The 27,115-nt window shown below is 28.4% G+C and overlaps 3 protein-coding genes across 6 annotated transcripts; 1 reads left to right on the plus strand and 2 right to left on the minus strand.

Annotated features, from left to right (window-relative positions):
* Nucleotides 1-857: 857 nt before the first annotated feature.
* LOC112593024 (acyl-CoA Delta(11) desaturase-like) lies at nt 858-7,878 on the minus strand. 2 transcript variants are annotated; one of them, XM_025337239.1, is made up of 7 exons: nt 7,802-7,878; nt 7,090-7,191; nt 4,902-5,131; nt 4,685-4,815; nt 3,558-3,766; nt 2,529-2,714; nt 858-1,324 (listed from the first exon to the last, which is right to left on the minus strand). In XM_025337239.1, exons 3-7 carry the CDS (start codon nt 5,083-5,085, stop codon nt 994-996), a joined length of 1,041 nt encoding a protein of 346 aa, XP_025193024.1. In that variant the 5' UTR covers nt 5,086-5,131; nt 7,090-7,191; nt 7,802-7,878; the 3' UTR covers nt 858-993. The 2 variants fall into 2 exon arrangements, with proteins under 2 accessions (XP_025193024.1, XP_025193023.1); XM_025337238.1 differs by having other exon boundaries at nt 7,774-7,847.
* Nucleotides 7,879-10,240: 2,362 nt separating this feature from the next.
* On the minus strand, nt 10,241-14,407 carry LOC112592994 (chondroitin sulfate synthase 2). The gene is made up of 9 exons (XM_025337181.1): nt 14,052-14,407; nt 12,647-13,296; nt 12,425-12,576; nt 11,970-12,368; nt 11,709-11,875; nt 11,385-11,565; nt 11,028-11,306; nt 10,766-10,943; nt 10,241-10,684 (listed from the first exon to the last, which is right to left on the minus strand). The coding sequence occupies exons 2-9, from the start codon at nt 13,287-13,289 to the stop codon at nt 10,341-10,343; spliced, it is 2,343 nt and encodes a 780-aa protein (XP_025192966.1). The 5' UTR covers nt 13,290-13,296; nt 14,052-14,407; the 3' UTR covers nt 10,241-10,340.
* Nucleotides 14,408-17,620: 3,213 nt separating this feature from the next.
* On the plus strand, nt 17,621-25,568 carry LOC112592968 (polycomb group protein Psc-like). 3 transcript variants are annotated; one of them, XM_025337148.1, is made up of 7 exons: nt 17,621-17,904; nt 17,967-18,129; nt 19,024-19,176; nt 19,258-19,418; nt 19,487-19,678; nt 19,742-20,861; nt 25,312-25,568. In XM_025337148.1, the coding sequence occupies exons 2-7, from the start codon at nt 18,021-18,023 to the stop codon at nt 25,371-25,373; spliced, it is 1,797 nt and encodes a 598-aa protein (XP_025192933.1). In that variant the 5' UTR covers nt 17,621-17,904; nt 17,967-18,020; the 3' UTR covers nt 25,374-25,568. The 3 variants fall into 3 exon arrangements, with proteins under 3 accessions (XP_025192933.1, XP_025192934.1, XP_025192932.1); XM_025337149.1 differs by lacking the exon at nt 25,312-25,568 and adding an exon at nt 21,806-22,008; XM_025337147.1 differs by lacking the exon at nt 25,312-25,568 and having other exon boundaries at nt 19,742-21,584.
* Nucleotides 25,569-27,115: the final 1,547 nt, after the last annotated feature.

Genomic DNA, 27,115 nt, shown 5'->3' on the forward strand with positions numbered 1-27,115 from the left:
TACGTGAACATTTTCAAGACGTGTAGGTGGTATACTCGGACGTTAAAAGGTTGAGGATCGCTTGCCTACGCAGTTAAAATCGAAATTTGAATTTATAAGATTAAAGTATATTAACATTAAACAGTGAAATTTTTAAAACATTTAAATTAATGTTATGCTTTTATTTTTTTATACTACGATAAACTATGTAAATCGGTACCAATCGACTCACGGCCCAACAACAATATTATATATTATATTTTCGTGTGCAACAACGATTTATCATCGAATTCAAATTATATTATACTTTAATATTTTCTGTCGATTTATTACAGTATACTTGACTACTTGAGTATTTAACACTTGCTGACCTAGGAACTAATAAAAAGCAGAGCGATTATCTACTGGCTACTTAATACTTTACCCCTTTCCTCTCTCTCATTGCTTTTTGTTAATTTTTCCCGATTATTAAAATTAGTGAAATACACGCTGATTCTTGCAACGTGTGTACATAGTAAACTAATAAATCAAAAATCACATAGTTAAAAATTTAGCACTTTTTATGAGTGAACGATAACACGGCACTTTGGATAGGCATTTTAAATACATCACTCCCCCCCCTATGCCTTACCAATATTATATAGGTACAGGCGTACAGCTGTAGCTATTATATTTAATTTTAAGTTTATATGGCTTTTACGTGTTTTTCTCCACCACGCGCTCATTGCAGATAAAATCAAAAATCCGTTAAGTACGACACATCAATTGGTTTTTATTTTCCTTTTTTTTTTTGCATTTTTAGAAGACATTTTATAGCTGTATAAATACAATTTTTTTTTAACTATTTAACATTTTTTTTTCTTTTACTATGTATATATATAATATATATCTTTATTTGTACATATAATTTAAATCTTAGATTTTAAAGGATATTCTTTGAAATATTTGTTTCATGTGCATGCTATATCTACTTTTGTACAGCCACGTACGATCATCATAGAAATAATATACTGATCAACCCCACATCCTGCAGTTTACGATCGTGGCCTCCTTGCATTCCAACCTAGGAAAGTCTTTGTCGTCGTCCCAGCACCAGGATTGTGGCGCCGGATCGGTCCGGTACTTGATCTGGCCGGGACGCCAGGGTCGTCGAAGCACGAGCTCCGGCGTTGGCGCGGTGTTCAGGTCGTACATCCGTCCGACTTTAGCGAACAGGTCGATGAACGCGGTGGTGAAATTGAACTTGTAATTGCCCAGTTCCGCCGCCTTGTAATCCCGTGGAAACACGTGATAGTAGTTGTGCCAGCCCTCGCTCACCGCAAGGTTCCCCGTCGGTTTGATAGTCCTGCGTAACAGGTAGATACACAACACAAACGTAAAACACGTAGTAAAGTCGATTGGCGGAATGATAGCGGAAATCGGTCAAATGACCTACACGCGTACTATGTTATACCTATTGCGTTATGATTTATAACACGAATATTATTTCTATTTGTCAAAGAGGTGTTTCAACTTTAAATATACAATTTCGGGATTAGACTTGTGCGGATTTGTCCCGAGAAAATATGTATTACTTATTTGAACTATAAAACTATATTCAATTGAGTTTGATGTTTCACGAACACGCAAAAACGAGATCTTAATTATTGTTGTAATTGTATAAAAATTTGAAAAAAAATGAATTTTATCCACTCGAAAACAAAAATATTGGCATAATTCTCATATTGTAGTATATAGAAACGAATAATATTGTTTTCACCTTTTGTATTCGACGATATTATAGATCAATTCAGTTAAATATTAAAGCTAGCAATACAAAATCGGTTCTGTTAAATGGAAATTGACTATGTCGTAAACGTTCGTTTGTAAGACGGAGACAACACATGTGAGTACAGATCTTCTTAGTAAAAATTATTTGAAATATTTAATATAAAAAAAAAAAAAAAAAAAAAAATTGAATCACGACAAACAGTCGTTTTCGTATTTGTATTACACGCGTATCGGAAGAGTTAAGCTTTTTGACTGATTTTAAATTAAAACCGTGACACCGAACAGCTATGTAGATACTGCATTTTACGTGTAATACTTATAAAAATCGAGAAACTGCAGTACGAGTAGGTATGGCATAAAAATACATCAAACTACCGAAATCCGACTCTTTCGGGTGATCCTGGAAAGCGAGACATTTTAGCAGCCAGTCCTATCGTGTACCTACGTGAATTTCGTGCTTTCCCGACCAGCTTTCAGTCAAATAATTTCTAGACGCGTGCACATAAAATCGTGAGAGAGTTATTTACAAAACGTTTTAAACCGTACAAGACTAATATCGTGTATAGAGCCTTTCAGAAAATCGAATTTCAACAAGTCTGTCGCCCATATGCCGCGACGATTAGAATTTTCTGTGTTTAGCATTTATGTAATTTCTTATTGTGTTACTGTCAGTTCTCCAGTCCACGTCACCAACTCATAATACTGTTTATTTATCATTTCTTTTACACACCTATTGTTTATTGTATATATTGTACACGAATTCGCTGTCATGGTGTTACCTGTCGTACGGTTTTCCTTCCCACGCATGCGCGGCGCTGTCGATCAACCGAACTCCGTTGAGTGTGAGCGCGTACCTCAACAAAACTGCCACGTACCAAGAATTGCTCCATGTTTCTCCCCAACAGTAAACTGGTATAAGCGTGGGTATAATGAAGCACGCCCACGTGATCAGGAACCAAAAGTATCTGCGCGTTCAAAACATGAATATCTGCACATTATTTACGATTTGACGAAATCGACCGCCGCAAATGTGTCACATGTAATATATTATATATTTTGAATAAGTCATTAAGTCATTATTATGTATTATGTAGGTAGCTTTCATTATTCCGGCCCAGAAAGGTTTATTGTGATTTTATGGTTTATCCGAGCAATTGAGAATTTATAAAATACTATATACAAACATTGTGATCCGCGAAACTGTAGTGGATTTGATTCCTATAATACAACGTTTCTTCTCAACTTGGGGTACGTGAAAAAAATTGGCTAATGGCGGAAAATGTTGAATTTGTTTATTTAAAACGATTCGTTTCGAAAATATTACCTATGTGTTATTAAAGATGAAAATTTGTGTCACAAATTAAAACTTAACCGTCAAATTATCTAATAGATATGGAGTATAGAATGTATAACATAGAATTTTTAGTTATTTTTTATTTAAATATTTTAAAAGTAGTTATATGAAAAATTTTAAAAATTATAATGAGGGGTCTGGGGTACAATCTAGTAAAATATTAAACTTAAGGGTACGGAACGAAAAAAAGGTTGAGAACTGCTACAATAGTATATTATGTTCAAAATGTCGATAATATTATTTGACGTCTAGGATTTATGATATTGCTGCTTCTATATTATTATAGGTTCTAATCGTTATAAAATAATATGAAAAAAAAAAACACGTGAATGACCAAAATTCTTATCAACTTCGTTACAGTTTATTATGATACATAAGGAGGTATAATTTTGACGTTTAATTTAATAAAATCTACGAATAATAATTAAAGAATTATGTGTATATAAGCGGTTACTTTTTTTGGTACGCCACGAACGGATCGGCCAACAAATCGCTGGTGTCGATGGTGTGACTCTTCTCGATAACATCTGGATTTTTCCGGCGCAGTAGTAGCCAACCGACGTGCGAAAAGAACAGTCCTCTATTCGAATTTTGCGGGTCGGCATTCGTGTCTGTGTACTTGTGGTGTAGTCTGTGATCGTGGGCCCACTCGTAAACTGAATTCTGTAAGATGTCACAATCAATTAAGCCCAAGGGCGGATCCAGCATATATTTACGATCGGGGCACTTTAAAGGAAAAATTATATATAGGTAGGTAATATAGATATAGCCCCCCCCCACTAATACGAAAATGTTTAATATTATATTTTTCCAATGGGGTGGCACTTGTCTCCAGTGCTACCCTCCCTGGATCCGGCCTTGGTTAAGCCCCGACCGATAGCCACGTAGTATCGGCTATCTGCGAGTGGATATGATGGAAATTTGTCGCTTTTGCAGTAGGTACTCGCGGTATCGTATATAATATATTAATACGTATGTTTATTGTTGATAATATGTTCCCTGGTCAGAAGCAGTTGAGTTTCGAAAATTATACGATTGTCTCGTTTATCATAATATAGTCAGACAGTGTTAGATCTTAGTATCTATATCGATCGATTAGCAGTCGTGAGTGTAATTATAGATGGTGAAGACATATTTTTAATTTGTTCGAGCACGTGGAAAATATAACGTCGATAAAATTCAGAGGTTCAAACTAGCGAAACCGTAATATCAACTTATGATCAATATTAATCGCCTAGAAAATAATATTAAGTATATCGCACTAAATATAATTGCAACGAACCCACCAATGATTGGCCACTCGACTTCCACATATTGACACTTTTTGTTGTGCACATACGTGTTATACACGGTGCTATTTTGACATATTATATTATACCTAAATGTTTATCAAAACATTGGAACAAATCCTATTGAATACATTATTAATCGTCTTTGTACGTAGTAATTCGTAAAGAGAACATATACCTGTATACGAATATTATACCGCGATAACCCGTTTAGCTATAATTAATATAATCATTAATACTTCTAAATTCTGATAATGTTTATGCGCATTAAATGAAATCATAAAAACTGTACCTGAAACGCTATTGTGTTGAGCGTAATTATGATTAACCGTAATTGCCATTTCGCTCTGGGCTCCCGATTCGACCAAAGTCTATGCGATCCAGCGGTGACGCTAATCGAAGTGATTTGATACAAACAGATTGCTGAATTCAAGAACGATAAAAACGTTATTTATTTAGTCACTACTTAAATGTTATTAATTATTACGGTAATTGATGAATAAACGTACCGAAAACAGTCGTAGCGATTTTCGCTGAAACAAACGCCAAGTAAACGCCGTACAGCGCTCCCAAATGGATCAACGAGTACAGTATAACATTGCGCCAAACAATCGGTTGACAGAGCTGTTTTTCAATCGGCCGAGCGTCGAGTGTGGTGCAATCGCTAACTGTAATATCTGCCGAATCGTCCATAGTAAGCTATCTGCGACCAGACACCGACTACCGCACGTGCAGGTTACTGCAATAATAATGCAATAGCGGGTGCATTTCAAACGTTATAAAATTAGATTGTATTACAACTTAGGTACGAACAAAATTACGATAATAATTATTGCGCTTAAATCACGGTATGTTGTTGTACAACATAATAATATACTATTTTTTTTTTAGTTGAATAATCTAACTTAAATATTGATTCGTATTGCATTTACAAAGGTCAAAGGATTATATTGTAATCCGTCCTAATTGCAGGATTTAGACAAAATCTGTTAATTAAATATGATTTCGTATATTTAATACTAGTGAATTGATTTTTGATAACTTTGAACGTAAAAACGTAAGTATACAAATCAATATGGGTTTTATCGATTCCGCCAGATATTTGTGTATTTTGATTCTGCTGGTCATTGATTCCGTCCGGTATTCATCTATATTGATTTCGCCGAATATTTTTTTATGTTGGTTATATAAAATATATTTTTTAATTAACAGTACAGGTTACAGTAAAACATTTCAAAAAATAATTTATTGTCGTCCAAAACGAAAAATATAACACAAGTATACAGATTATGGCAAATAAACAATTAAGTACAAATTGTAAGTTAATCTATTAATATTTTGATTTAAATAATCGTTAAAAATTGTTGTTGTATACTTTTTTTAATTTCATAATTTTAGTTTATTCTTATTTAATTATTGTTTATTAATGTTCAGCGGAATCAATGTGTAAAACAATTTGGCGGAGTTGATATGCGGCGCAATCGATATACGCCCAAAATTATATCCATTCAAAATTTATCAACAGGAGCGTTGAAAAAACAGAAAATATTAGGTAGGTCATTTTTGGTGGGGAGAGGTGTATACATTTTTATTTTATTTGTACAAAATTATACAAAAAAAAAAAAAAAAATGAATAATACTACAACATTAAAAATTGAATTTTTTCAATGTTTGGCAATATTTGTGCTATTTCTTCAGTAAACACATGTGAAAAACAGGTTTGGTCGTGTTGAGGGGGAGGGGCAAGGGGCTTACAGAATTGTACAAAAAAGTAAACAATACTGTCAAGGTTTGGTTTTAAAACTTAAAGATAGCAGTTCTGAGTTTTTGAACTTTAACGGACCTTCATTTTTATCCTTGAAATCATATAAATTAATAATGTAAATGTCAAACAATATATATTATATAATAATATATAGGTATGATAGCCGAACGGTCACGACTTCGTCAGTGATAACTGATAAATTGTTTATTTTGCCTTCAGATGATGATATATTGATATATATGTAGAATTATTTATTCAAATGTTATCATTTAATAATGTGATCGGGAAGTAAGTATAAAAAACGGTTAATGAAAACGTATTGAAATGTTTCTAGCGATATTAAGTATTTAATAAAACCTTAAAAAAAAAATTGGAATAATGTTAAATAGTATCGTCAGAACATTTAAATACAATATACCCCCTACTCAATCCCTCCAGACAAAAAAAATTAAAAATCGAGTGAGGTGGTGACATTCAGAAAGGTATTTGGAACAACTCTGTGAAAAAAAAATGGATACAAGATAAATAGTGTTGTCATAAAATGGGAACATAAAAAAGGTTTGTTCTTGCTGTTTTTGCAGAGAGGCCTCAAAAATTAAGTTTTGAGTTAATTAAATCTTAACAAGAATAGTGTAAAGAAATGCATGGTATAAATAAATAGATAGGTAATATCTTTAAATAAATTTAAATATTTTTAAAACTTCATTCCGCATAATTATAATTTATTAGGTACATAAGTGTTTTAATGGTAACTATTATGATGATGGTTTACAAAACAATAATTTTAATACTAATAATAGATACTAACAAAAGGGTACTATAACCTTCAGTGGTACCTATCAGGTATAAATTATGATTTTAAATCTCAGAAATTGAACTATTAAAAATTTTTTTATTTTATTAATAAATTAATAAATAGATCTAATACTCACTTAAAATTTCATGGACACTTATATGATACCAATATGTTGCAATATGTTATATAGGTACGACTGATTACCACTAAGTTTACAAATTGGTCTCAGATTGTCGACCTAAAAAAACATTAATAAAATCAGTCAATATTTAAAATTAAAAATAAATATGAATACATTTTTTTACTAAGGAAGTAAGGAAGGAATAATAAAAGACATTTAAACCATTAAAATTATTTATTAAAAACAACAATAAACTTCAAAAATACTATCCCGTTTGTATATGTATATTAATTTCATAAAAACTTATATTTCAAATACTTAGCGTTAATATTTTTGAGTCATCATCATATAGATTAAAAACAAAATTGACTTTTTAAAAAACGAGTGATTTGTAAATTTGGTTATTTTTTGTGGCCTTAGATTAAAATATTAGAAAATCGGTAAATTCAGATCTCTCTAAAGTGCAATTGATTTTATGGGACCAAGTAATGTGCAAACAGTTCGGCCCCATGTTGAAATTCAAACGGAAAAAAAAGTGCAATTGATATTCGATTTTCCGCCAGAAACTTATATAAAAAAAAAAAAAAAATCCCGGACAAACATTTAAATATTTTCATTTTTTAAACCCTATTGATTATAAAATTATTAGAAATACATTATTTCGCTTAGAAAATTCAAAATTAATAAGAAATACTTAACCGTTGTCTATTTCACGCGAAATACCTACCTAATCTAACTTGCTGACTGACCAATTCGCGTTCCTCGTCTGTGTATATATTTATTTTTATTCTAAGTTTATTTTTAAAACAAATAATCCATGCATATATTTATTATTCAAGGTTATTTAGGAGAATACCGGTTTAAAATTGTTTATTCTCTAAGTAATTTCATTTGGAATTTTTGACTCTGAAATAAATTAAATTATTACAGTATAGGTACTCAGTTTATGTGTTATTATACAGAAGTAATAGGTAGGTACCTAACGTTTTTTAAGACATGTATAGTAATGCCCTTAAGCTATACATTTTTTTTTAAATATTTATTTTTGCATAACTTAAAATTAAAAATAAAACATATTTAAAATTACGAATAAATTAACACATGTAAATTAATTGAATCTTTTTCGCCGTTATAATTTTCTAACGAAAATATACCTGTTCGGTTTCATACTTCATTTCTGAACGATGTAGAATAGTTTCGTGGTATAAATAGGCTAAAACATAATATTGATCTAAATGTTTTAAAAATGTCACTGTGACATTGTTTGTATAAAATATAATATTATAAACGTTAACATTTTAAGTCTCCATTAATAATATTTTTGAATTACAATACAAAATACTAAAATCATAATTTTCTTCTTTTAGTATTCAATTCTGAAACGGGTTTGCAGCAATTATTCACTCTTCCTTGTTACTTGTCTCTCTCTTAGTGTCGTCTTCATAAAAATACAATCATTAGTCCTTCATTATTTTAGTTCCATTCATGATCTTTCTAACTTCCCCTGTGATTTATATCTTCTAGTTTTTATTCTAAAGTTGCATAATTAATTTTAGCAACTCATCATGTATTACTAAATGTCCAAACCATTTCATTTTCCAATTAATTTCTTCTTTTTTGATAATATTCCATAAAGTTTTTTCCTCCGACATTCTTTTTATACTCCCTCGTTTGTTATCATAACAATTATTATAATAATAAAATAATTTTAACTAATATAATTAATTCATAAGATCGTATAGATATCAAATATGTAATTATTCGTCTGGATTTGGACTTAAAATGAATACTTGGGAGTAACAACCAGATATCTCCGATCAGTACAATTTTTAAGGGGGAAAAAAATTATTTTAAAAATTAACAAAAAGTTTTAAAAATAAGCAAAAAATACATTCTAATTACATTTTTATGTTTATAATTGAAATTAATAACTACCCAATAAATATTCAATTTTTATAGGTACTCTCTTAAATCTAAAAATAAAACTTGGATATTTCTGATTGTTGCGCCATAAAATAAAATAATTTAAGTTTATAAAAACATGCAATTTATGTATTAAATGATTTTATTTTATTTATAAATTACCTACATTGTTTGAAATTGATTTTATAATTTAAAATTAATAGTTACTTAAAAATCTTGTATTTTAATAGTATATATGTCATGATATTAATTTTTTCTGATCATTGATATAAAAGTTAAATAATAAGTCCATTTAAAAAAAAAATTGAGCAACATTTATTAATAAATAAACATCAAATATATTTAAATATAAATATCAGCCTTAAAAGTTTTTATAACTAACATATTAATACATTATAAAATGTATATATTATATACTTGTGGTTTTTACAAGATTTTGATATTCATTAGGTAAAAATGCATGTTCTAGTTAATCATTAATTAATATATCTGAGGTTAAAATAATTAATTACAGAAAAACAACTAAAACTGTTATTCTTTGATTACAAATTTCAAGTAAATTTGAATTTGAAATGTCTTTAAAAAATACATATTACTACAAAATAGTTTATGAGTTTTAGTTTTTGGTAGAATTTTAATTAAATAAAAAAAAAAAAAAATTATGCCCATGTCATTTTAAACAGCTACATACAAGAACAAATTATGAACTACATTTTCAAGTTATTTGATCAATAATAATTAAATTAAAAAATAACTAAAACAATAGAAAATTTTTCACACCTAAAAATAGTTCAAGATACAAAATATTTTGAAAATGTTATCATACATATAAAATGCAGATTTTAACATTTAGTAGAGATGTAAGGTATCTACGATTATTTTTTTTATTATACTAAAAAAAATAATAGATTAGGTCAAAACTGCGTTTGCATGAAAATTTCGGGTTTTCCTTAATTTTTTGTCAGAAACCACCTTTAATACCGATACATTACAAAAAGTATCAATACATAGGTAGCGTAATGTTAGGTATAATAATTAAAATTTAAACAGTAACAACTCTTTAACACAAATAAAAATTATTTTTTATAATTCACATTTAAAATAGTATACAATACAAAATATAAAATATTTATATTAATGATTCATAAAAAATTACCTCAGTGGCTTTGCATGATTATTATTTAGTAATTAATTATTCTAAATAAATAATAATTAATGATTAAAATAAGTTAATATAAATATAACTTATTGGCATATAAAATTAATAGTTTAAATTTAGTTTTAGAAATTTGTTCGAGCTAGGAAAATAAATCTCATCTCATATAATTTATTTATTTACTCAGTCACTTTAATTGGTTTTGATACTCCAACACTAGTCTAGCCAATTGTCCTTTAGAACCAGCATTTCGATTTCTAGATCTTACACAATTTCCATACAAAGCAGCACTTGTATGATCCACAATGTTTCCTTCATACAATTCGCAATGTCTCTGTTTGTGATGCAATCGTAAACCAGATTCTACAGCTCTAAATATATGACAATCACTATATGCCACAAACATAGAATAAACTGAAGGGTTAGTCATGTTGACTGCTTTCAAAGAATGACTAGTGGATTCTGACACCAAACGGTGTATATCACGGTCAGCTCGAATTATAGGAATTAATAATTCTGCACGTTTCCTGGCTAAAAATTGTTATAAATAAGTTAATTACTGTTTTGATTTCAAAGAATTTTATAGTAACTTAAGTACATTATTATACTTACAAACGACATAGTCTTTTGCATAAAATGATAAATGATCATAATCAAATGGATCAAAATGGCCATAATACTTATTTACGTCTAAGGTTGATTGTCTTGGATACAACATGAGATTAGGATCATACTCAGAAAATGGTAAAGCACTAAATATCTGCCATTCCATTATAGTATTCATTCTTACCTAAAGATTAATATTTTCTCAAAATATTATAATAGATTATACAATCATTTTAATATAAAAATTATTATGCAATACAATACTCACTCTATTCAAATAGTCTTGACGAACTTCCATTTTTGGTCTAGCTAACATCATTAAAGCTTCTGGAGGAAACTTTCTAATTGCTAAATCTATGATCGCAAAATCCAATAATGCATCTCTTAGTGCTAACAATTTAGTGTTCGGTATTCTCACTGATAACCATGCGACTTTAGTGCCATCTTTTTTATGTGCATTACTCAATGATGTTGCCTCATCTTTTAACTGTTTAAACACATCATCGACTGCACCTTTACCTGGCGCATTAGCGTCATACAACAAAACCTAAACATTCAAAAATTTAATTAATAAATATTTAAATAGTTTTACTAACTTAACTTGTTCTTTAAATATAATACTTACCAACATAAGCATTGTTTTTTCCTTTTTATCAATACAAATTTGTTTATATTGTCGTAGAAAGCGAAAGGCGTCTTCTCTTTCATTTGTACGAACAGGTAAAAGAATATGTATACGAGTATTTTCAGTTACATAAGGAACTGACAACATCTCTACTTTACCAAGCAACTTGCTGACTTCAACTCTAAAATTCAATCAAATGTGGCTGTTAATTATATAAATATAAATATTCATAAAATATATGTTTATTGAGCTTATATACTGAAAAAAATTATTTATTTTTAATTTATAATGATGATTACATTTTTGCTAATAAAAATATTATACCTTTTTTGTATTAATCTATTTCCAACAATATCTTTAAAAGTTAAGTCTAAAATATAGTCCAATCCTCTTGATGGATCAAATCTTTTGTAACCATTAACCAAATGATCAAATTTCAAATTATTTGAATATTTTGATTCTAAATATTCAATGCTTGTATTTAAGACATTCTGTAAAAAGTATTTTTTGTTATAAAATGATAGTAGTTTCATTTTTTGTTAATTGTTAATATATATAATTCCACAGTTATTATTGATTCCTTACACGTATATCAGCATTTTCAGCTTCATTTAATGGTCTTATATTGCTTATTCTAGAGTCCAAATATAAATGTGTTTCAGTAAAATGCTCCCATTTCAATACATCAAAACGAGTGGATGGGGTACTTCCAGATTGACTTCCAACAGGCCAAGTTACTTTTCTAAAATTAGGTGGCTCTAAACTTGACTCAGTCAGAATAGAACGTCTTAATGCTTCAATTTCCATATTGGATTTTTCTAAATTCATTTTACAAAATGCTAAATGAGTTTTGTACATTGTTTCAGCATTTGGCATTGGATAAACAGTCAAAGCTCGATTAAAACTTTCTTGATGTTGTGGTTGGTTGAGTAGATTAATAAGATCTTTGGCTTCCCATAAATGATAACTGCTTATAGTTTGCCCCTAAATAAACAAATTAAACTGTGTATTTTGAATTGTGGAATTTTAATACTACTTACTTGAATAGATGTCTGACATGGAAGATTGATTGAATGTAATACACATCGACCAAAATTATCATCATCTGAAGTAGAGAAAGCATTACGTACACACCAATCAATGTTTGGGATCATTTTACGAATAACAGAATTGCTCAAAAGTATCCCAGCATCTAAACATTTTTTATTCAATAAAAAATTAGAATTTATTGAATAAATATGATGTCAATATATTCTTCTTACCTAATGAACAATAGTTGGTACCAATTACAGTTCCACTAGCATAAACATCTTCAATGACACTAACTCTTTTAACCAAGTTCATGAGCTTGTCTGCATTCAAGTATGTACTATCCTTTATCAACATAAAAAACTCATACTCATCCAAGTAGTTGTCAGCAATATATTTTACCATGTGAAATGGTTTTAATACATTTCTGCTGTCAGTAAAACCAACTATACCGGGTATTTTCATTAACGTTACATTTAGCTTATGTCCACCTGCTGCATCAACGAAAAAAATTGTCTTGTCCACCCAATGTGTAACGGTTTTGTTGACAGCAACTGCCAGACCATCTACAGTTGCTTGGTTGGCCAAAATACCAACAAATAATTTCTCTCGAATTCCAAGTTCTGTTGAGTAATATCTCGGACGTAACAGAGTTTGAGGAATTTTTTGAGCTCGCTGTGGTTTGCCAGCCAAATTTATATGAGGTTCGTATTCATCATTGACAATAATTGAATTTGAATTGCTGTCAATAGTTGATATTGAAAATAGGCAACCAGTTTCTAATAATGGGCCAACAATAAGACTAAGAAGTAACCCAATTGTGACACCAATTATTAAATAAAAGTTTTGACGCAAACGTGCTGATGAACACAACATATTGGTTCTAAAAATATAATTAATAATACATTCGAATAATAAATAAATGAGTCGAGTATAATAAACAAAAGATAGTTAATATTCAGATTTAAAACAAGATAGAACTTAAAAAAAAAAAATTACATTTTTGGCTTTAAGGCTTATCTCTTTGGTGTATACCATTAAAATCTAGGCCACATTTATTTTTTATTACTCATATATAACTAAGAATGTTATTGTTTTTTTTTCTCAATAAAAATGAAACGTAAGAAAATTAATGATGGCATATGAGTAATATCAACAATTTATAACACACTCAGTTAAATATAGGATATGGTTTAGTTAAATTAAGGACAAATTAGCTCTACAAGAACAAATATATTAGTTTCTGAATTGAATATAGAAAAACATTGGCACGAACAATTATTATTAATAACAAAATGTTCAAACCCCCAATATCACGATTTAAGGTTAAATTGCACCTGTTGCTTGTCATTACGTATTACTAGCAAACTGTTGCGTTATAAAATCGAAATTTAAGCACCGACTACTGAGTACTTGATTCGGTCGTAACTTTGAATATAATAACGCACATCTACTCATTTTTACCTATATATTATCGTTTAATTATGCTTTAAAACTTGATCTAGAGAACGGTTAAGGTTATTTGAAAGATCAGTTACTAGCACTCGGTAGCAACATTTTAAATGAAATCAACCATAACAATTTTAAATGAAAATGTAAGAAATAAATATTGGTGTTTTACATTGTTTAATCATTTACTTTTTTCAATAAATGCTGCAGTCGTTCACTAACTACTGAGTGTTGTCGAGTGTCGACCGTCAATGGCCGGAGTGTGGACTGTGGCACAAAGGCCTGCGACTACAGAGAGACGTGGACATAGACGAGTGTACGCGGAATGGTGAATTGACGGAGTGACTGACACGATTGACGACCAGTGAGCAGTAACAAGAATACCGAGCAGCGAGTCAGTGAGTACTAACGTTATCATGTGTCTTATCGTCCGTCGTTTCATTACTCTAAGCTTAGACTTCATGGCTTCTAAATAATGCCATGTTCTAAGTATAGAACAATTATTATTGTAATGATATTGTATAATATTAGGTTTGTTTGTGTTCTCACTGTTCTCAGTATGTGGTAATCAGTAATCACTAAATAACTTAATTACCAGGGATAGTGCTGCGCTCTGTCACCGAATAACGGAGTAGATTGTTATATGACAGAATACAATAATATGACACTATGATATATTATGACTTACGAGAGACAGGACACCAGAATACAAGACGACGTCAGGCGAATTTCAGTTTTAGTGCTTCAGTCAGTAACAACTAACAAGTAACAACTCAAACGAGGAACAAGCTAAATATATTCTCTTATTCTCATATGATTTTACCAGTGCGGCAGTGCATCAATATTAAGGCTTTAATGTCTAATGGTTATAATATAGGTACTCAATAGACACAATACAAGTGGTCTATACTCTATAGTTTATATATACTATATAGTGATCACTTATCATCACTAATGCTTAAAATTAGTCATGAATAAATTTCGATTTTAATGTCACCTATTATTGATATTTATATTTATAAATCATATAATCTTTATCCTTAAATGTATATTTAAAAAGTAACCAACATAGTAAAGTTCAAAAAGACTATTAAAACTTATCTTACTTCAAAAAGAAGACGGGTTGTTTTTCTGATATTGAAAAAATAATCTTTTTGGTGAACAAGGAACACCTTTGACTTTTCCAAAAGATTTATTAGGTTCCTACCTCATAAAATAAGTCTAAATAATCAATTATACATAATCACACAATAGTAGTTAAACTCTTACTTGTTAATATCACTCCTAATAAAACATACAAGTCCTGGCGAAACGTAATTTGTTATAAAAAACTTTGGGCTAATGGCTTGATTAGATATGTCATAAATACCACTACTAAAAACTTCCCTAAAAAGATGGTTATCTATTCTATTATCTTATAATTATTAGAAAAAATGTTACGACTAATGACTATCTTATTAAATCTTGATTTGGAAAATTTTAGAAATTACTAATGATTTATATTAATGATTAATCAATATATATTATTATTTATGTAGGTATTGATATTAATATTTTTGTTTATTTTATACTTACAAGACTTCTTAAAAATCATATTTTAAAATTTTTAAAATGTCTTGTGGCGAAAAAGTTCTGTTTTTCAAACAAAAAATTCTCTATTTTGGTATTTAACAGTAATTATTTAGTGAATGTTCTATTTGTATCTAATTCAAAATTTAAACGTATAGATTGATTTTCAGTTATCAAAATGTTTAATGTTTATACCAAGGAATAAGGAATTATAAACAATAGTCCTTAAAAAAAGTATATTTTAGATCTAGTATTTATTATATATTATTTGGACCATTTATACAAATAATAAACAGCATCCTGATTGTCCTTAGCAACTGATGAATAATAATTTATAGAATTACATCTCTATAATAAAAAATGGACACGCAAAATCTTAATAAAATTTATTTTTGCGATCGGGTTTTTTGTTAGGTTGTCCTTAGCATCCAATAGCTAATATAAATTATATAGTTATCATACCAACCTCGTTGATTATTTTAAAAACGCATACATACATATAGCCATAGGTATATATGAATTAATGTTTTTACGTTCAGTGAAGAAAATATCAAGCAGTATACTAAGTTTTTTTAAACATTTTTTTTTTTATAAAACATGGTTTTATCATAATTAGTAAATAAATAGTATAGATAATTCAAATTTTAGGTACTCGTTTGATTTTTGATTTTTATACTTCCATATTTTTAGAAAAATTATCATTTGGCTAAATAATTAACAGTAAAAAATAATATAGAAATTTGTATCATTGTGTGACACTTCTTAAGTGGTATAACAATTTTTAAAAATTTAAAATATAGTCTATATATATTTTAAAATTACAAAAATCAGATTTAAAAAAAAAGTCACGTCATGTCTAGACAGTAGACACTCGACCATGGTCATTTTTAGTAAGATAAGAAATATTGTATTATTATTGGTAAGATAATGAATGCCCGACTAATCAGCGCCTTTATTTGAACTAATCTTTTGATTTGCTTTTCAGTTTTTAATAGTGTTTTCGAATAGATTTAATAATTTATTAAATTAAAATTTATTAACTCTGAAAATTGGTTAAATATTTAATTTTTATTTTGGTTTCTAAAATAATTTAAAAGATTAATCCACTTAACAACTAAGCTTTTTATGAACCATGTTACTAACATCATTATTGAACTTTTTAAGCGAAAGTTTTTTTTCAAATTTCTTTCCCAGTATATTTCTATAGAGCCCTTTTGTAATTTTTGTACGTCATGTATTTACACCAATTTGTCAATATACTAGTTTTTCTAAGAGATATTGTAATAATTTCATGATTTTATTCATAATTTTTTTCTACGAGCATAACTGGACTATACAGATATAATATTTATAATTTATAATCAAATACTCATAGAAAGTTAGATTATAATATTATTATAACTACGGTCGTTGATAAAATACGTACCTAGTATCTTGAGACATAATAAAAACTATAATCTGAGTATTATTTAAAGAAGGAAATTGATAGCAAAAAATAAAAATAAAAAAATACTACTTTGAGCACATTAGTAGACAGTGAATTCAAAAATTCAAAATTGGCATGAAAACTTTCTTTTGTCAAAAATACGTGATACGCACTTGAGAAAATACTAGAATGTTTATCCATGTACCTTATTATAATGGACTTCATTACTATAAGTAATTTAATGTCATCGATGAATATGTAACATACAACGCAACCGTTATGTCTACAGACCTGTCAGACATAAGTCAGAGGCCATAGTGGCCGTGGCCCGTGAGCCCGTGAACTCTTCCTAAAAACTAACCTCAAATGGCTCAAACGTTCCAGTAAGGAAGTAAATACTAAATACTAAATAGTAATTCAGTTCGAATCATGAGAGAAAAAATGTCGCGGCACGCTGGAGGTCTACTTGATAATATTGTGAGAATGTGCAATGAGATCAAAGGTCTACGCGTCGAATGTGTTTAGTGAAAGGATTTATATAAAAACCATTGATAAAAAGTAACATTAGAAAATCCGGCTTAAAACAATCTTAACAATCTATATCGATATCGCCATATCGGGAAGGCGAACAGGCGAAGGCATCATTGCGCCAACTGGAAATCTCAATATTATATTGATTTGTTCCGCTTGGGAAGAGAAAAAAAAATCGTTCATGGAACAAACGAGCCAGGTCGTTGCTGTTAACGCCTTGTCAACGGAAAACTTGTTTTTGTTGTTTTCGTTTCGCAGGCCGCAGTGTTTATCCGAGTCTGTGTTGTGGTCTGTGGACGAAGTTTTCGGTTACTTTATTCCGTTTTCGTTTCAACCTACCGTTCAAATCCGCTGCAGTTTTGGTTCGTTGACGACCAGATTGGTTCAAATTTTTTTTTTCGTGAATACCCGCTAGTACCGTTGACCGAGAAAACCTTTGCTTATCTAGGTCCCGTCGGTGACCTAATAAATATAAATAGAGAAAATTTTTTAGCCCAATGGCGGTGACGATCCTGGGTAAGTTTAATAGCGGTGCGAACGCAATAACCACGTCTAACTCTTATTTCCTTGGTATCCAGGTAGACGCGAACGCGTTTCGGTAACGACGTTATGATGATCACATTGACGACAATATGCAATCTTGTAAGCCGAAGGTCACCGACCTAAATCCACATCTGCTATGTGTTTTATGCGGTGGATACTTCGTGGACGCCACGACGGTGATCGAATGTCTGCACTCCTGTAAGTAATTTAACTGTCCAGTTATCGTCAAACGGTTGATTTTATATTGTATCAGTGAACCATGTTTATTTTGTTATTATATGTACCTTATCAACATTTACCCCCATTATGCTCATTTCCTGTTGAAAGGTATGATAGGATTGTCTAATTACAAATCCAATATGTTTATGACCAAAGGCACCCATATGGGGGGAGCACGGGAGGGACAATGTTCCCCCCTGGAAAATGTTGAAAAATTGTTTACACATTTTTAATTGATTATGCATTATAGCGTACTTAGGGAAAAAATTGATGATAAAACAAATGAATACATAAAACAAGTAATAAATATATTTGGTGTTAAAAAAGAAATTTACAATTTTTATTTGTAAATTAATATTTTAATAAATTTATGTTATTAATCAAATGAAAATTCAATAAATAACTTTTATGGTTAATTGTTTAAATAATTATTATTTCATAATCTTCCAGTTTGATATATACAATTTAATAGTATAATGTTAACTTGCAAACCCCTTCATATCTCATGGACCCCCTCGAGAATTTTTCTATGGGCGCCCTTGTTTATGTATACAAATACATTAAATAGTGCCCACTTTCTTCTCAATACATAAATGTTAATTTATAAATTTAATAGTATACATCCTAACATTGTTATATAATTACTTGACTGTCAAAAAACATTTTATGAATATGCTGTAAAGCTTTGATTTGTACTATTTAATATATATTTATTTCTATTAATATTATTTTATCTACTTTAAACCATTTTAAATATTTTCTCTTATTTTACACACTTCATTTCTTTCAAATTTTTTGTAAATGGGTTTATTTGCAGTTAAATATCAACATAAATATATTTTTTATTTGTTAAATATTTAATTTATTTTTTAGTTTGTCGAAGTTGTATTGTCAAGTATCTCGAACGCAACAAATATTGTCCAATATGCGATGTATTAGTTCACAAATCAAAACCTTTAACAAATATCCGGCCAGACCACACCTTACAAAATATTGTTTATAAACTTGTCCCGCGTTTATTTCAAAGTGAGTAATAACATTGTACTAAATAAAAACTTTATATTTAACTAATTCAAAATTATGTTATCATTATTATGATTATTATAGAGGAAATGATAATGAGAAAAGAATTTTACAATCGAAACAAAGTGTATTTACCCAAGGACCCAATGAGTCGTGGTGTAGTACCTGATGACTATCATATATTTGCTGCCAATGATGCAATCAGTATATGTCTTTATTACGAATGCGAAAAAATTGATAAAAAAGTAAAAATATATTCTTTCTCGTTTCAAAGAATTATTTAAATTTAACCATTTTTTTTTCATTTGCACAGAACATACAAGAAAAACATAAACGATATCTGTGGTGTCCTGCATCATTGACAGTTATAAATTTAAAAAAATTAGTTTACATTAAATATGAATTAATACCAACTGATCATCTTGTTGAGTTCTTCTACCAGAATTATTTATTAGATGATCACTTAACTTTAATGGATGTTGTTTACATGTTTGATTGGAAAAGGGTAAATATTTAAATAATTATTTAATAAATATGTTGTGGTATTAAATTACATTTTCAATTTTAGAAAGATCCACTTACAATGACTTATCGAATTCTTAAAATTGAAACTGAACCTCTTTTAAACGATGAAATTTCAAAAGAAGAAAATACAGTAGAATCTAAAAAAGATGATGAAAAATCTGAAGAAAAACAAAACAATTTGCAACAAAATGTAGTCAATACAGAGATATGCATTGAAGAAGTATTACCAAAAAAAGATGAAAAAGTAATGGTCATTGACAAAATAACAGATTCTAAAGAAGTACAATTGGAAATAAGTGAAAATGGTATCATGAAAGTAACAAATATTAACCAGAGTAGAGAAACAATACAAGCTAATGTCACTATAGAGCCTACTGAAATAGTTAAAAATGAAAATCCATCTAAATCTAGTGATCTAAACGATGAAAAAGATGATGATAAAAAAAAAGCTTTAAAAGTATACCCTGGGTCTAAGATAAAAAAGACTAAACCAAAATTAGATACCATTGTTGAAAAGATCAAAAAGCAAGGAACCAAATATAAGACATTAACATCCCCGACAAAACATTGGAATCCAAGTATATCAAAAACTTCAGTTTTAGCCAAAAAGAAAGAAATAAATGGTATTGATAAAAAGGGTCAAAAATTTTTCAAATCAAGAGATGATAAAAAAGATGATGATAAGGCTGAAGATAGTTTGAAGAGGTTAGCTGAAGTGCCTCTAATGAAAATTAATCCTCAAACATTGTGTCCAATTATGCCTTCTTCTCCAGCTAAAAAACCTAAAAAACCTATTCCTAAAAAAAATACATTAGCTCATTCTTTAGCTCTACTACCTGTTCGACCAACAAACCATAATCCATTTACCAACCCATTAAATCCATTTATGTATGGATCGTTTCCAAATAATTCAAATGGAGATCCAGGAGATACAAATGATTTTCTTAAAGCTATGTCTGAGTTATGTCCACCATCTTCAGCTTATCACAATTCTTTGCCACCGTCAGTTAGTGTACTTTTTAACCCCTTATATACTCATCATAGACAATGTCAGGCAAAAAAGGCTACTTTGGCTGTACCTCAATCACTCGATGTACATAAATTACCTGCCAATAAAATTGAAGAAAAATCTGAATCGAAAGAAGATAAAACCAATGAAAAAGGTAATGATAAAGACGAGTGTACTAATAATAATAAAGGTGAAGAAAAAATGGAAGTTGAGAAAGAAATAGAAAAGGGAAAAACTTAAAACATTAACTTCTTGATAACTCAAAACTAAATATTGAAACCTATATAACTAGAATCCTTAGATTGGTAGAGATAAAAATACTTTTAAAATTTTTGAAAGTGTTATATCAAAATATTGACATATTTTGATATATTAACTTTTCCAAACCTAATGCAAAGTTATTGTGTTCAATTATTTTCCAGATACTCTGTATACAGTTTACACAATGTTTCTAAAGATTTTTTTTTTTTTACTTCTGAGTTTTGAGCTAATAAGATTTCAATGTAGTTAAGTATGATTGTTTTTCTACCATCTGCTTTTATGGTTAATAGTTTTATCCATGACAATATTCTTTGAAACATTTATATGGAAATTTGAAATTTATTTGTGATTAAATCACTATAGGAGGACATGGTTGACCGTTTTCTTAAAATGTGATTGAATTTTTTTATACCATATTTTTTAAACTGTTTAGTGTAATTGTAATGATTTAATCACATTTAAATATATCAAAGGTAATCTTCCTTTACCCTTTACATTATTTATATACATTAATATTTTAAACACTGTCTTGAGCATCTTATCTAGCCCTTATTCAGGTTTAAATTAATGGAAATAATAGTTATTAATAGGGAATGCATTTTTATGCATAAAAAATACTGTAATATGCCACAAAATATTTATTTATTTTTAATGTGCTATTAAAATTTAATAGAAAACATTTTGTTTTAGAATCACTTAAAAATTAAGTATTAAAAAGGGTATTTTGTATTCTACATTCTTCACTAAAAACTTTCTTTATCTTCAATTTAAAGTATTGGCCCATATTAATAAAAAGTAAAAAAAGAATTGAATTCATATTTTTCTTTACTGCACTAGATAATCAAGTTACTTAATGTGATTGTATGTCAACTTCCTCCAATTATCCGTGAGTACATTTTTATGTATAAAAAAATTGCTTAATGTCAACAGTATTTATTTGTACTTCATACATGCTATATCACTTGCATTAAAATTCTCGGGTAGTTTTGTTTTCTTTTTATAACCTTTGAAATGATTTTAAAACCGGTTTCTTTACTGTTAAAAATACCAATTTGGTTTTTTGATTTTTTTGTGTGATTTTTACATTTTTGATTTTGATCATTACTTTTGATAACATGTGAATTTTTATAATTTTTACTATGCCGGGAATTATTTCAAAATTTTTTTTATGTAAATTTAGCTTTAAAGTTTAAATTTTTTATCTTGGGATTTTTTTAAGTTAAACTGTTCACTGTTCAATTAAAGAAGTATTTCTTTAATAATTTCTAAGTTTGTTTTTTATCATAAAAACATTCACTATAGAATTACAAATATGCAAAATACAATTAGTGTTATTTTAATACAAATGATCTAAATTGAGGACAATATCTGTCAGATTTTAATTATCCAATCTCTATAAATGCTATATACATTTATGTATTAATATCGGTCAAACATACATGAATCAAATCTTTTTAATTAAAAATAATGTATTAAATATTTAAATTATTTCTTTCTCAATAAAAATAACATATTATTAACATTATAAGTGGGAGTGGAGTATATATTATAAAAATATAATTAGTTTTTCATTTTTCTGAAAATGATCACTAAATTCAAACAATAAGCCTATTACCATTAGACGGCTTAAATATGTATAGCCAAATATAAATGTTTCGTATATTTCGAAATCTTATTCATTATTACTCTCAAATTCTAGTCCTAGATTAAGGTGTATATTTTGTTAAAAAAAAAAAAAAATGATAACAATTATTTATATAAGGGCCTTCAGTATTTAATTATTCAAACCTATGTTCATGTAACTAAGTGATATATGTAGTAATATGTTAGTGTTTTACAGCTCAATGTTTAAAAATGTGAAAATATACAGGGTTAAAAATGCACTGTGCTCACTATGTTTATGCGACTAATCCAAAATATTTTTTGATTTTTTTGTTCCTCATTAACATCTTGGTTTTGTGATTTTTGAAGAAATATATACTCTATTCAGGATAAAATTGAACTGCACTTATTTATGCAAACTCTTTAGGTGACTTATATGGACTCTCATTTATAGCTGTTGGTTTTTACTAATTTTTACTGCAGTAGCTGTTTACAGATTTGAGATACAGTAAGTCCTCGTTTAACGTCACTTCATTTAGCGTTGTTTCGCTATAGCGTCGTAGAAGTTTAAGTCCTTATATTTCGTTTAACACTGCAATGGTTTCAGTATAACGTCGCTTGTAATACATGTGTTCATCAAATTATTGTTATATTTATATAAATTTCATATAAAAGTATGTAATTTAAAAAGTGTTTCACTTAATGTTTTTTTTGTTTAACGTTGTGTTTTCCAGGAACCTAACCTCAGCGTTAAACGAGGACTTACTGTATATGCAGTGTTTATTCTAGATCTTCTATTTGGGGGGAGAGGTATACCCCCGGTCAATCCTCTAAAATAAACACTGGATAATATATGGACATGATTAGTTTTCATTTTTTAAGCAGTTCACTCTTTTCTTGAATAAAGTACATATGTTATTAATCGTCTAATAATTTGATATGTTAAACAAATGTATATGTAATATATAATAATGGTTAGGTTGGTGGATAGTATCACTTGTGAAGCCTTGAAGTTTTTTTTACAAATATTGGCCTCGATTGTACAAAACTTATTATAAAAATCATATTATGGTAAATAAAAAGTAATTCGCTACATATTTTGATAAAAATTTCACTAAGAGAGAATTATTTTTTATTTCTATGAGAATGATATAATTTTACTAACTCGTTATATTATTAAGATATGCTTAAAATTTAATTTTAAAAGCTCATTTATTGAACATTTTGTGCCAAAAATTATTAAATTTTACAATTCTAAAATATACACTTATTTATATTAAAAATAATTCACTTTTGTTGTCCATAGTTAGTACAGTGCACATATTATTAAAGTATATGACATTTAGTATTTTATTTATAACTTTATACAATTTACTTTAAATATGTATTTTTATAGAGAATTTTACTATTTGTTTATCACATTAAAAAACCATTATTTTTATATATAAAATGATACACTATGTAGTATTTTTAGTTATTGACAGTTCACCTTTTATGATATTATTGTTAATTCTGTATTTTTTCTCAAGATTATAAATAAAAAATAATAAGGTGATCTATAAATGTTTTGGGTAAATAAACCTCAATGATATGTATTTTAAAATTTAAATTTAATGATATTGAATATTTCTTAATTATATTTTTTAATAAATTATTAAAAAAAGATCAAATAATATATTTGTATTACTCTATTTAAAATTACTTACATGCACAAAATGTCTCAAATAAATATTATGCTTAGAACATATTAAAATATTTAAAGATGGTTTTATTTGTATTAACATTTTTGACATGCATGCATTTTACTTAAAATTTGATTTACAAAAATCAAGTCAAAAAAATGATCAGAATATTTATAAGTAACAAGTCATCTCGAGTAATCTATGCTGTAAACATTTATATTTTATAAATTTTAATTTAATTTATTTTTGTATAATTATTGAATTGTTATTTATGTAATTTTTTTAAGATAATTTATACACAACAATAATAGTTTTTAATTGTTAAGGATTGAGGAGGTGTAATGAGTTTTATAAATAAAATATTTCCGTGTTTTTTTTTTTTACATGTTCAATAAAATCAGTGTTTTGTATTTTATGTTTAAATTATTTTTGTTCATTCCTTATTTATTTATTTTATTTGTTGAAATTAATAATTTTAAAGTCAACCGTTTTCCAAACAATGAATTGAAAATATATCGAGGTAGATGATCGATAACCCTCAGGGCCTCGGCTACACAGCTTTTGCATTACTTTTGCGAACACTTAAACTATCTAGTTAGCATCAAATATATTATTAATGATTTTTTTATTTGATGTGTAACAATATGATAAAACAAATATTTTATTTTCTCACCGTCTTAAAACTTAACATCAACCTAATTAAATAAATTATTAAATTTAATAAATTAAAACAATAATTTTAGTCATTTTGCTGTACCTAATTCAAAGTAGATCGTATTTTAGTAAAATAACCAGGAAAAATAATTCAATAAATCACTAACGAGACAATGGAATACCTCCCTTGATTTTTTTATGCTTAGTATAAAAAAGACAGATTTAATGGACTGCATAAACTATAGAGCAGCGGTTCTCAACTTTTTTATGCTCACAGCGCACTTCTTATAAATTATATAGTTTGATGGAACACTTAAGTAATAAAAAGCAAACAGGCATTTTTATTTTTATTATTAATATATAATTAAAAATTAATTAATTAAACCTAACCTTATAACACTATAGGTGCACACGTGTACCACGGTCGCGGCACATCACAGCCACTTCACCAGTTCTACACCGGTTGAGAAACATTGCTATAGAGCAATATCACTGCATTCACAGTGTACAAGGTACTGTGGAATGTTTTTCTAAATAAACTTTACCAATCGAATACAATCGAATTTGTGGGAGAATAACGAGCAGGATTCCCGAAAGTTAAATCACACATGGGACAAAATCCAAGTAAATCAATGGAGAAAAGCATAGATTTAATTAAGATTTATTAGATCTCTAACTTTTCATAAGTTATAAACTATAGTATATCTATGAATCATTTACCACAGAATTTTTATACTATGTGATGTTGCAGAAGTTTGAATTTTCGGAAAAATTGGTAAAGTAATATAAACTTCCGTTATAAGTTCAAAGTGTAAGGTGAAGTATAATTAACAGACTTCGGATGAATTTTGTGTAAAAAATGATTTAAGAATGATGCACTGTTCTCCGTGTTATTCAATACGAGTATACAGTATAAAAAGTATACTAGAAATCAATACAAGGGTTAAAATCCAAGAAAACACTTTAATTATTGTAGCGGCGTATAGAGATGACATCATGATTACAGCTGAATCAGAAATAAACCTAAAATCAATAAAGCTAAACCTAGTAGAAAAAGTAAGGCTATGGGTTTAAATGATTTAATAATAATCGAAAAAAAAAAATACATGATATCATTACGTAGGGTATGGTATGGATGGGCAACTCAAAATCACTTTTGCCAAATTTTAGAAAATTAAAATCTAGTGAGTTAGAACATTGACAGTAAAAAAAAGATCATTCATATGCATTTATTCTGTTTATAATGTGAATTTTTAACTTTAAAATTGTATGATATAATTTGAAAATGTAGTGCGGGCCAAATAAAAAAGGCTCAAGGGTCGCCAGTTTACTTTTTGATTGCTTCTCGTAGCAGTATTAAAGTACAAAATAATTGGATTAGGATGTGTAAGAAATGTCTGAAGCACAGAACAAAAAAATGTTTATTAAAATAACTTTGTGGTTACCATATTAGAAGATCGGTACTCCTGGGACGAGAAAGACGATGACATGACCATATACGGTATCAGGATCTGAGTTTGGTAGGAATATAGAACCTAAAAGAGTTATGAGTTATACGACAACAGAGAACAATTTGTGGTTGCGGTAAGGGATCAAATGTCATGTATTACCCTCCCCCCTCCAAATGTTGAGACTGAGATTTTTCAGTGCCTATTATATTGATTATTTTTTTCTATACACAATGTCATTATCTATATAACGAACGTATAATACACTCATACACACACACACACATATAAATAATATGTATTATGTATATATATATATATATATAGCGTGTTTTTGTTCAGGTTGTTAAAAAAACTGTAGAAAGACTTCGTACATATTTTAATCATAATAATATTGCAAATCTACATAATGACACATGAAAGAATAAAAATAAAAACAGCTCAATGATAATTAATAAAACAGCGTTGAATGTGCAACGGTAATGTGGCATAATATATTATCAGCACATTTTAAAAACACGCAAGTATTATATAATATAAGTAGTCACATGCAATAAATCGTCTGTAGTGATGGGTTGCCCGATTACAAATTACACACAGACTCATAATTAAGCAGTATTATTTATGCATTTTGCATACATGATATACATTCAATAAGCATCATCAATGATCAATACCTACATGTAATAGGTACCCTGGCCCAGATTAACGCAAGTAAAAGGTAAAGACAGCGCATTATTGCTCTTGTCTTTTTTTTTCGT

This window comes from Melanaphis sacchari, unplaced genomic scaffold, assembly GCF_002803265.2.
Source record: "Melanaphis sacchari strain LSU unplaced genomic scaffold, SCAv2.0 Contig19_pilon_pilon, whole genome shotgun sequence".
Taxonomy (NCBI): Eukaryota; Metazoa; Arthropoda; class Insecta; order Hemiptera; family Aphididae; genus Melanaphis; species Melanaphis sacchari.